The following is an 11,935-nucleotide window of genomic DNA, read 5'->3' as shown; positions in this document are numbered from 1 at the left end:
AGCTGTTGCATTGTGGTAAACTGTGGTCAATGTCATGAGACAAAGTATATGTAAACTGCTATATGGAAAGTGAATTTGCTCTGTAAATCTTCACCCAAATAATAATAATAAAAAAACCATGTGTAGAATATTGTCTACCAAACTTACATATGGTCATGGGTATACTCCCTTTTGCCTAGACTTAATGTGATCATTTAGCCTTTCTATCTAGGTATCCACCTATGGATTAATGTTTGTTATTTCTGATAGTGGAGTATTGTGTATGTAAAAGTGTTTAACTTTGTTGGTCTACTCTATCTTGAAATCATCTTGACTTCCTCTCCAATTGGAAGTTCTGTAACTACATCACTTATAACCCATTTTTGCTTTGTAGTTATCATCATTTACAAATTAATATTTGTGGTTCCTTATTTTCAGTCTTGTAGGTTTGTTTTATTTTTGGTACTTCTATGTCGTTGTTTTTGCTGGGTGCTGTTGAGTTGTCTCCAGACTCATAGTGACTCTATGCACAACAGAACAAAACACTGCCCACTCCTGCAACACCCTCACAATCCTTGCTATGCTTGAGTCCATTGTTGCAGCCACTGTGTCAATCCATCTCATTGAGGGTCTTTCGCCGATCCTCTACTTTACCAAGCACAATGTCATTCTCCAGTGACTGGTCCCTTCTGACAACATGACCAAAGTAGGTGGGACAAAGTCTGGCCATTCTTGCTTCTGAGGAACATTTGGGCTGCACTTCTTCTAGAAGAGATTTTTTCATCCTTCTGGCAGTCTATAGGATTTTCAGCATTCTTTGCCAACACCACAATTCAAAGGCATCAATTCTTCTTTGGTCTTCCTTATGCATTGTCCAGCTTTCACATGCATATGAAGCTACTGAAAATACCATAGCTTGAGGTAGGTGCACCTTAGTCTTCAAAGTGACAACTTTGCTCTTTAACACTTTAGAGAACTCTTTTTACAGCAGATTTGCCCAGTACAATATGACATTTGATTTCTTGACTGCTGCTTCCATTGTGTTGATTGTAGAATCAAATAATACAAAATCTAGACAATTCCAGTCTTTTCTCATTTATTGTGATGCTGCTTATTGGTCTAGTTGTGAGAATTTTTGTTTTCTTTATGTTGAAGTGTAATGCATACTGCAGATTGTAGTCTTTAATCTTCATCAGCAAATGCTTCAAGTTGTCTTCACTTTCAGCAAGCAAGGTTGTGTCATCTGTGTATCACAGCTTTTTAACGAGTCTTCCTCCAATCCTGATGCCACATTCTTCTTCATATAGTCCAGCTTCTCATATTATTTGCTCATTGTGGTGGTGAAATTCATGTGTCAACCTGGCTGGGCCTGGTTGAGTGGCTCGGCAGCTGCATATAGTTATGCTCCATGGTTAGATTGGTAATTAACTCCATGGTGGAATCTATTGGAGCAGCTGAGTAGCGGCTTTGGGTATGTGGTCTGCTCCCCATATATAAGAAAGAGCTTTGGGAATGATCTTTAGCTATGGCATGCTTGAACCCTGCATGTAGCCGAGTCGTTGTTCAGCAGCCTGCCACACTCTGCCGATCTTGGGACTTTTATTGGACTTGAATTAATGGCCTGCCATGTGGTTTGGTAATATTGGGACTATGCCTTATTACTTGTCAGCCTTGGGCTTGTCAGTCTCAGCAGCCAGCAGCTGAGTGAAGAAAAGCCTCCAGCTTCAGTGGGCCGGAAGTAGAAGGCGAAGCTGAAGCTCAAGGTTGAGGGGGTTTCACCCAGCCCCTAGAGACTGGCATTTGGAACTTGGACTTAAAGCCTCCAAATTGTAAGAATAAGCTCTTGTTTGTTAAGGCCATCCCATTTGTGGAAGATTCCTGTCAGAATGGCACTAGGTAACCAGAACACTCATCATACAGATTGAATAAGTATAGTGAAAGGATACTACCCTGACGTACCCCTTTCCTGATTTTAAACCATGCAGTATCCCTTTGTTCTGTTTGAACAACAGTCTCTTGGTCTATGTACAGATTTCTCATGAACACAATCAAGTGTTTTCTGGAATTCCCATTCTTCACAATGTTATCCATAATTTGTTATTATCCATCCACATAGTCGAATGCTTTTGCATATTTAATAAAGCACAAATAAACATCTTTCTGATATTTTTTGCTTTCAGCCAAGATCCATCTGACATCAGCAATGATATCCCTCTTTCTACATCCTCTTCTGAATCCAGCTTCAATTTCTGGCAGTCCCCTCTCAGTATACTGCTGCAACCATTTTTGACTTATCTTCAGCAAAATTTTTACTTGTGTGTGATATCAATGATATTGTTTGATAATTTGCACATTCTGTTGGATCACCTTTCTTTGGAATGGGTAGAAAAATGGATCTCTTCCAGTCAGTTGGACAGGTAGCTGTCTTCCAAATTTCTTAGCATAGACGAGTAAGTGCCTCCAGCACAGCGTCCATTTGCTGAAACATCTAAACAGGCATTCCATCAATTCCTCTAGCCTTGTTTCTCGCCAATTCCCTCAGTGCAGCTTGGATTTCTTCTTTCAATACTATTTCTTCTTGATCACATGCAATCTTCTAAAATAGATAAACATCGACCAATTCTTTTTTGTGCAGTGACTCTATATTCCTTCCATCTCCTTTCGATGCTTCCTGCATCTTCAATATTTTGTCTATAGAATCCTTCAGTATTCCAATTCGAGGCTTGACTTTTTTCTTCAGTTCTTTCAGCTTGAGAAACGCCAAGTGTGTTCTTTAGTTTTCTAATTCCAGGTCTTTGTACATTTCTTTATAATACGTTACTTTGTCTTCTCAAGCTGCCCTTTGAAATCTTCTATTCAGTTCTTTTACTTCATCATTTCTTCCTTTGCTTTAGCTACTATTCTCCATATAAAAGCAAGTTTCAGAGTCTCTTCTGACATCCATTTTGGTCTGTTCTTCCTTTCCTGTCTTTTTAATGATGTTTTGATTTCTTCATGTATGATGTTCTGGATGTCATCCCACAAATCATCTGGTCTTCGGTCACTGGTGTTCAATGCATCAAATCTGTTCTTCTCATGGTCTCTAAATTCAGGTGGAATATGATCAAGATTGTACTTTGGCTCCTGTGGTGTTGTTTTAATTTTCTTCAGTTTCAACTTGAACTTGCATATGAACAATTGATGGTCTGTTCCACAGTCAGCTCCTGGCCTTGTTTTGACTGATGATATTGAGCTTCTTACTGCCTCTTTCCACAGATGTAGTCAGTTTGATTCCTGGTGAGGTCTATGTGTTTAATCTCCATTTATGTTGTTGAAAAAATGTATTTGCAATGAATACATCATTGGTCTTGCAAAATTCTATCATGGGTTCTCCAGAGTCATTTCTGTCACCAAGGCCATATTTTCCAACTACTGATGCTTCTGTGTTTCCAACTTTTGCATTTCAATCACCAGTAATTATCAATACATCTTGATTCCTTGTTTAGTAAATTTCAGACTGCAGAAGTAGGAAAAAAATCTTCAATTTCTTCAATTTTGGCTTTAGTGGTTAGTGTGTAAGCTTGAGTAATAGTAGTATTCACTGGTCTTCTTTGTAGGCTTATGGGTATTATCCTGTCACTGATAATATTGTACTTCAGCACAGATCTTTTTTTTTTTAATGTTCAAAACACATTTATTTACTAAATAACTTTGTGAGTGATATTACATAAGATGAGTTTAACCAATAAAATGTTTAATGAAAAATTGTGGTATACAATGTACTTGTTCCTAGAAAAAATCTTATTTACAAGTTGAAGAACAAAGATATTTTTCATTAAATGTAAGTTTTTAGAACAACATTCAATACATAGTACTACCATAGTAAAAATGGATTTCGTAACATTTCATGTATCCAGTGAAATATACAGAATTAAACCATTATTTTATTTTTCAGTCATATTCAGAAAATCTAATGTGTTTACTTGCTTGTTGAATCTTTGCCAGTCTAATCTTTTTTGCTTCAGTGATCAATCTCTCAGGGCCTCTTTTCTTTTCCTGAGGCTGATTAAGTTTGGCCTGCCTGTCTACCAAAATCTTCTGCCAATACCTCCGTTCATGATCACCAGAAAGGACCTCCAGTTTCTAGCTGTGTTTCTTTTTCATTTCCGTGCATGCATTCATTACTGCTTGAGCATTCTCTGTATCTCCTTCTAGCAAATCAACATATACAACTTCTAAGATTGCTGCCAAAGTGTTCCAGACTTGTTTGCTGCCAGGTAGGGCCTCCACACTAATGATCTTCACAATCACTCCACTCACAAACTGTGGTCCCATCACATTAACTTTCTGCAGGCGACATTCTTCACTGTTTGTTTTTTCATTTTTCTTTCCAGACTTAGTAGAGTCACCATGCTCTGTTTCCATTTCTGACTCTGATTTAGTTTAGGATATATATATATATATATATATATATATATATATATTAAAGAAGCCATGCTAGCTTTTTGCAGAGCTAAGTACTCTTTTTTCAAATCCATCCATTCACTCTTTGATAGTACTCTTAATGGTATAACCCTCTTCTCCCATTTCATGTCTCTTTATGTTTTTTCTCATGCTTCCTTTTTGCTTTTAAGAGAGATCCATCTTTATCTCTGGTATCCTTTTCCTCTTCTGTGGAAACTTCTGAACCTTTGTTATCTTGGGAAACTTCTTTACCTTCGGTAATGTTTTCTTTCTGAGCTGCTTTTTTTTTTTTTTTACTTTAAATCTGGGAGCTAGGCATTCTGCATTTGCAGAGGTCCTTCTCTTCCTCTTCCCGGTTCTGACTTCAGGTAAGCTGGACCCTTCTGCTTTTTCCCGTTTTTTCCTTCTTCTTTGAGGGTGGGTTTAGGGGTTCAGTTGTTTCCACTTTAGATCCTTCTGATGTGGTCCTGGATCTTTTCAGTTTACAGACGCTCTCATTGCTTATGTCCATATTTGCCTCTTCGGCCTGTACATTGTCTTCCTTCTTCACTTGGCCTTTCTTCTTCTTTTTCTTCTCTTCAGGTACTCTTAGAGCTGGAATGGGTTTATTCTTCACTGTCTTAGGAAATATCCCAGGTTTCTTTAGTGCTTCTTCTGGGAGATTGTTAAGAAACTCAATAGATACTGCTGCTTGTTCTTTTGTTTCAAATTCCACGAAGGCAAATCCTTTTGGATCTCCAGTAGATTTATAATGTGGGATGCTTATATAAACAACATTGCCACATTCTCCAAATACTCTTTCGCTACAGCTGAGATTAACATTTTTGGGTAGTAATTCCACATAGACTGTCAGCTCATCTTCATCCTTTGGTCTTTCACCTAGGGTTTTTTTCCTCCTAATTCTGGTGCCTTCTAAATCCAGCTCTGCAACAGCAGAACTTTTCAATGCTCTGGTAATTAATTTTCCATCAGTGGTTAATTTTTTTCATTTTGTTAAATGACACAAGAAGTGATATATCGACATCTGTTTAACTCGAGACCGTTTCTTTTTTCCTCCATCTTTTTTCTTTTCAATGGCTTCCTCTTCTATTGTCTTGCCTTGATTTCCATTTTCAGTTTCCATTCTTGGCTCAATTCTCCAAATGCAGGGTCAGAGATTGCGACCTTCATCCCTTGCCACTTTCCGATCCTTATAGTCATGCTTATTTTCACATCATAGCATGAGTGACACTTCTCCTGTTCCCCTTGAGAAAGACGGCCTGGAGGCTGTCACACATTGCTATGTCACAGGAATGTGCTCAGCATCGATCTTTTCTTCTTTTTTTTAAATACATTTTATTGAAGTATAACATGTACAGTGAATACACAAAGCTAAAGTGACATGGGTCAATCTTTTATTTTTCAGTGTTCCCTGTGCTCCGGTCTCATCCCTGGTAACCAACAAAGAAAGTTTCTTTCCATATATAAACCTTTCCTTGACTTTTTACAATAATGAACTAATACTATATTTGTCCTTCTGTGATTGACTTTTTTCACTCAGCATTATATTCTCCAAGTTCATCCATGTTATGTTGTGTTTTGCAGATTCTACACTATTTTTTGTGTTGCATAGTTTGTTTATCCATTCTTCTGTTGATGGGCATGTAAGTTGTTTCCTTTTTTTGCTATTGTAAATAGTGCTGCAATGAACATGAATGTGCATATGTCTGTTCTTGTTCTGGCTCTCACTTCTTTAGGATATGTACCTAGTAATAGCATTGCTGGGTCAAATGGTATTTCTAATTCCAACTTTTTAAGGAATTACCATACTACTTCAGCATAGATCTTTAAATGTTCTTTTTTACTATGAATGCAATGCTATTCCCCTTCAATTTGTCATTTCTGGCATAGTAGACCATATGGTTGTCTGATTAAAAATGGCCAATTCAGCTCACTAAAGCCTAGGATATCAATCTTAGTTTTTACTGATATTTCTATTGAATAGTATACTATCTGGTTGATTTCCAGGTGCTGTTGTCATGTGACTTAATATCTTCTTGTTGTCTGCCATTATCTATTCTCTGTCCAAAGGACTCCATTAAGCATTGCTTGTAAGGTTGGCCTGGTCTTCACAAATTCCCTTAATTTCTGTTTACCTGGGAATGTCATACAATTTTGCCAGTGTATTTGCATGAAAATTTTGCTGTGTATATAATTCTTGGTTGGCAATTTTTTTCTTTCAGTGTTTTATATATATGCCATCCCATTGCCTTCTTGCTTGCATGGTTTCTGCCAAGAAATCAGTGCTTAGTCTTATTCATTCTCCCTTGTAGGTGATTTTTCATTTTTCCCAAGCTGCTTTTGGGACTCTTTCTTTATCTTTGGTTTTTGAAAGACTGATTATGATATCTCTTGGTGATTTCTTTTGGGGTCTAACCTGTTTAAGGGTTGTTGAGTTTTTTGAATATATATCTTCTCATCTTTCATGATATTATGGAAGTTTTCTTCCAAAAAATCTTCAACAGTTTTCTCACCCCCCCATGTCTTCTTGTACTGGAATTCTGTCCAAAGATAAATTATTCCTCTTGATAGTGTCACACAAAATTCTTAGACTTTTCTTCATTGTTTTTCATTCTTTTTTCAATTGTTCCTCTAACAGATTATTGTTGAGAGATTTGCCTTCAATCTCACTAATTCTATTTTCCATTGATTCCTTCTACTCCTTTGTTCTTCCAGTGCATCATCTATTTCTGAAACTTTAATATTAATCTCCTGGATTTCTGTCTGTTGTTTTTGTATGGCTTCTAGTTTCCCATTTATTTTGTCATTTTTTTTTCCCCCTAATTCTTGTAGAGTTTTGTCTGTGTTTACCTTGATCTTGTCCATGGTTTCTTCAACTTTCTCTGAATCCATTGAAGGTAGCTAAATAGAATTCTTTTAAATTCCTTGCCTTGTAGTTTCAATAGCATTTCCTCCTCTGGAAGATTTTCTGGCTCTATATTTTGGTCACTTACTTGAGCCATCTTGTTCTCTTTCTTTTTGTGTGTGATTTGAAGCTGTCTGTTGTCTCCAAGACATTGTAGTGTCATATTAATTTGTTGATTGAATATTGGTTTGCTTCACCCTGATTTTTTGTTTTGTTCTATTTTACTAGATCTGGGCAACAGGGTGGGCATGTTACCTGGTTGCTAGTTTGGCAGCACTGGGATGCTCACCACCTGGCTCTGGGTAGATTTGATTGGGCATATTGGTGTGAGTCTTTGATCACTGATCATGCAGAGAAACTGAGGGCAGATTGGTAGTTGTCAGCCACTCCATTGGTGCTGGAGTGGGTGGCATTATTCACCCAGTGGGTGGGGCAGCAGGTGTGGGTATGTATGGCTGGGTACAGTCACTGGCTCCCAATTTCTGTGCAAAGATATAAAGAGAAAAAAAAAAAAGAGAGGGAGATGAAGAAGAGGAAAAGGAAAAAACAAGGGGAGTGGATAGGGAAGATCTGCAAAGAAAGAAAAAGGAAAAAAGAGGAAAAAAAAAAATACAGCACAGTACTGGTGCAAGTATTAGTTGCCAAACATGACTGTGGTGGGAATATGGCATTTGTATGGAAGCACACATCACCAAATACATAGGGTTAGGGGTGGCACTACTAAACACAGAGTTAGTGGACATGAGGCACTTGTTTAGTCAAATCATAAATATAAGAAGAAGGAGAAGACGACGAAGAAGAAAAGGTAGGAGGAAGTGGAGAGAGAAAGAAAAAAAGAGAACAGAAAAAGAAAACACTGGGTGAGAAAGACTGAGAAGGAAAGACTGAGAAAAAGGGAAGAAAGAAAAAGAATAAAGAGGGAGAAAAAAACTGATGCAAGCATTAGCTGTCAAATAAAGTAGCAGGAATGCATATCACTATCCATGGAGAGGTGGGAGTGGGTCTTGCTGACTGCAGGGGTAGGGAAAGAATCAAAAAGAAAAGAAAAAAGAAATAAAAAAAAAAAGAATGAGTGGAGAGGAATGAAAGAAAGAAGAGGAAAACAAGACAGAGAAGGGGGAAGAACCAAGGAAACAGAAAAAGGAAAGAAAAGAAGAAAAAGCAGCACAGTATTGCAAAAGTGCTAGCCACCAAAAACAGCTGTGCAGGAATGCAGTGCTCACCCCACAGGAGTGTGCATATCTGATCAGGGAGGAGTGGGTGAGGGTGCTGTTAATCATGTGGGGAAAGGGATCCTGCTCTTCGGAGAAAGGGTCAGGGAAGAAGAAGGATAAAAAAGAGGAAAGGAAAAGAAATGAAAAGAGAGAGGGAAGATGGAAGAACTAAGCACAAAAATAAAGAGGGAAAAAAACAATCACTGGCAGTGAGGGGAGTTTGACTAGCCTGTAGGTTGATGGGGATGGGGAGCTGTGCCTCTGGTCACTGGGAGATTGTGAAAAGCAAGTGGGGAGGTCACACTTTTCTGGTCAGCTGATCACTGATATGGGTGCTGGTGCAGTCCTGGGCAAGTGGAGCCACTTACCTGCTTCCTTCAATTGGAATGCTGCTTGCAATAATTCAAAATGGCTGTGCTATGCTGGCTGGCAGTTTACCACTGCCACTGTTTTCATTCAGTCTTTTCCTCTCACTGGTATTTGATCTACTTCTTTTTCCTTTCCTTTGAAGCTCTAGGACCCAGGATTGTCATCTGTACCTGTTTCCCTTGTTTTCTCAAGTCTTTGTTGTAGAGGATCTGGATAGATTATCTACCTAGTCCACCATCTTGGATCCTCCCTTCTTTGGCCCCTCTTAAGCTTCAAACCAGCTTGACATCAGTGGAAAATGACTACGATTCTATATAAAAATCTATTTATGTGTGTTATTCAAAAATTTAAAGTATGTATTCTTTTGGATGGAGAAAAAAATCCAGTGCTCTAAGAAAGACGCCAATGTGGAATCAACTTAGAATCCTGCCAAAGAAAGAAACCTATTGTTATCTGTTGGGAGAGAAATGAGTGGAGCACAGGCTAACAGCCAAAGAAACTTTTGGGAAAGAATGATTATGGAAATGGAGTCTTTGCAGAGTTGGACTCTAATCTTTCCATCCATCCATCCTTCTTTATTTCCTCCTTCCTTCTCTCCTTCTTTCCCTCCCTCCTTCCTCCCTTTCTATCTCCCTTTTTTGTTTGATTTGAGAAAGAGAAGAATCAAGGATAGGAGCTTGGAACTTTTGAAAATACACATTTCTTTGGAAGAGTTAGAGGTGGGCAAGCAGTAACCAATCTGACCCTTTAGCTCAGAGCTGAATGACTGCAGTCTGAGTGTAAAGGTGTTTTTTCTGTTTCTTTCTCTTTGTTTATTGTGGTGAAAACATAAACACCAAAACACCTGCCAGCACAACTTCCCCATTTACATCTCAATGCCATTGATTTAATTTTTCATGTTGTGCTGCCATTATCAATTTCTACCCTCATCCAAAACATTCCACCACCATTAACATAAATTCAACAAAAACTCGCACTTGCCCCACCCCTACCCCTGGTAACCATTAACAGTCTTTGTTCCTATATATTTGCTTATTTAATATGAGTGAGAGCATATTGTATTTGTCCTTTTGTGGCTGACTTATTTTGCTCAGCATGGTGTTCATCCAAGGTTCATCCATGTTGTGGCATGCATGAGGCCTTCATTTGTCTTAATAGCTGCATGATATTCCATCATATCTATGTAGCACATTTTCTTCTTCTACTCGTCTGTTGAGACATTTCAGTTGATTCTGTCTTTCGGCTAATGTAAAAAGTGCTGCTATAAACATTGGTATATACATTTCTACTTACATTTCTCCCTTCACTTATTCTGAGTAATGCCTAGGATTAGGATGAGTGTAAAGGTTTTTGATGTCAACCTGCTAAGAATCTTCAAACCCACCAAAACCAAACTCACTGCCATTGAATAGATTCTGACTCATATAGGGTTTCCAAGGCTGTAAATCTTTATGGAAGTAGATTGCTTCATCTTCCTCCCACATCACAGCTTGTGTGTTTGAACCACCAACCTTCTGGTTAGCAGCCAAATCCCTTACCTGCTGCACCACCAGTTGTTGTTGTTGTTATGTGCCGTTGAGTCAGCCCTGACTCATAGCGACCCCTCCTTGGGTTTCCGAGGCAGTATCACTATGGAAGTAGGATTGCCCAACCTTCCTTCCGAGGAGTGGCTGGTGGGTTTGAACCGCCAGCCTTCTGGTTAGCCAAATGCCTTAGCCACTATGCTACCAGAGAGCCTACCAAATAAGGGAGGTCCAGGTCCAAGTGTTCTTGTTTCCCCCTTTTCAGTAATTTTTTTCTCACCCCTTCCTGTTTCTACCCCTCAACAACCATCCCACCTTGTTTAGGTATTCAAAGAGATGCCATGGGTAGGATTATCCCCATGTGATAGGATGGGACAAAGTTTGAGCACCAAAGAATTTAGACTTGCCCACATCACCACCTCATCTCAGGACACACTGTTTCCTTTCTCCCTTGGCAGATGCTGATTTCTCTGTTGTCAAGTGGCCTGGCTTTGTTTGGAGCCTTGGTTTGCTTTATCACTTCTGGAGTAGCTCTGAAAGATGGTCCCATTTGCATGTTCGATGTCTCGTCCTTTAACCAGACAAAAGCTTGGAAATATGGTTACCCATTCAAGGACCTGCATAACAGGTAAATGGATGAAGTCTCGGATTTTCAGTCTTTTCAGAGAGAGAGAGAGAGGAAGACAGAAAAACATACAGATGGACTACAACCTCCTTTTGATCACGTGTCTGCTCAGATGCTCAGAACATTGCAAATTGCAAATTGATAATGAAGAGTCACACTCAGGAATCCAGTCCTGTGGCCTGAGCTGGGGATGACCCCAGGTTTCTACTGGGTTTGCTTGTTTGGCTTTTCTTACTCATCCCCAAGCCTGGTCTCCTTATGTTTTGGGATAGGAATTATTTGCATGACCCTTCGCTCTGGAACTCCGTCTGCGTGGAGCCCTCTAAAGCTGTTGTTTGGCATGTGTCCTTCTTCTCCATCCTCCTCTGCATCAGCTTCCTTCAGATCCTTCTGGTGGTCATTCATTTTATCAACAGCTTCCTGGGCCTTTTCTGCAGCCTCTGTGAAGAATGATGGGTAAGGTCCTTTCATGCATAGATGTTTTCATCATGAACTGCCTTAAATCCTTTCTGCAAGTAATGGGTATGAATTATAAACAAACTTCCTTTTTAGGTACTCCTGCAGTAATAATAACAATAATAACTCTTTGAATGTTGTTGAATGATATAATGCATTTTAAATCACATTGTAACTGCAACATAATAGAAGAAATGATTAACTCATTAATATTGTGTAAAAATTTATAGTCCATAAAATGCCCTCCAGCCATGATCTCATTGTAGCCTCTCAACAACTCCATGAAATTGACTATGTGTAACACACAGATTGAGAACTTGAGGTTCCTAGAGGATAATGGACTTGCTGCCCCAAAACATGCGGCCAGGTCAAAATAAAGTCAGTACCAAACCCCTAGCTTCTAGATTCAATTCATCAGTGC

The 11,935-nt window shown here is 38.9% G+C and overlaps 1 protein-coding gene and 1 pseudogene across 1 annotated transcript in view; one reads left to right on the top strand and one right to left on the bottom strand.

Annotated features, from left to right (window-relative positions):
* TM4SF19 (transmembrane 4 L six family member 19) overlaps positions 1 to 11,511 on the top strand; it is a 29,078-nt gene extending 17,567 nt beyond the window's left edge. The window contains exons 3-4 of the mRNA XM_007949423.1: positions 10,892 to 11,061; positions 11,331 to 11,511. Coding sequence (XP_007947614.1) covers positions 10,892 to 11,061; positions 11,331 to 11,511 — 351 coding nt within the window. The remainder of the gene's footprint in view (positions 1 to 10,891; positions 11,062 to 11,330) is intronic.
* Positions 3,910 to 5,545, bottom strand: LOC103204254 (annotated as a pseudogene).
* Positions 11,512 to 11,935: the final 424 nt, after the last annotated feature.

This window comes from Orycteropus afer, unplaced genomic scaffold, assembly GCF_000298275.1.
Source record: "Orycteropus afer afer isolate SDZICR_OR568_19922 unplaced genomic scaffold, OryAfe1.0 scaffold00245, whole genome shotgun sequence".
In the NCBI taxonomy this organism is placed as follows: domain Eukaryota; kingdom Metazoa; phylum Chordata; class Mammalia; order Tubulidentata; family Orycteropodidae; genus Orycteropus; species Orycteropus afer.
Note: the sequence above shows the minus strand (reverse complement) of the source record. Positions and strands in the feature narration are given on the sequence as shown.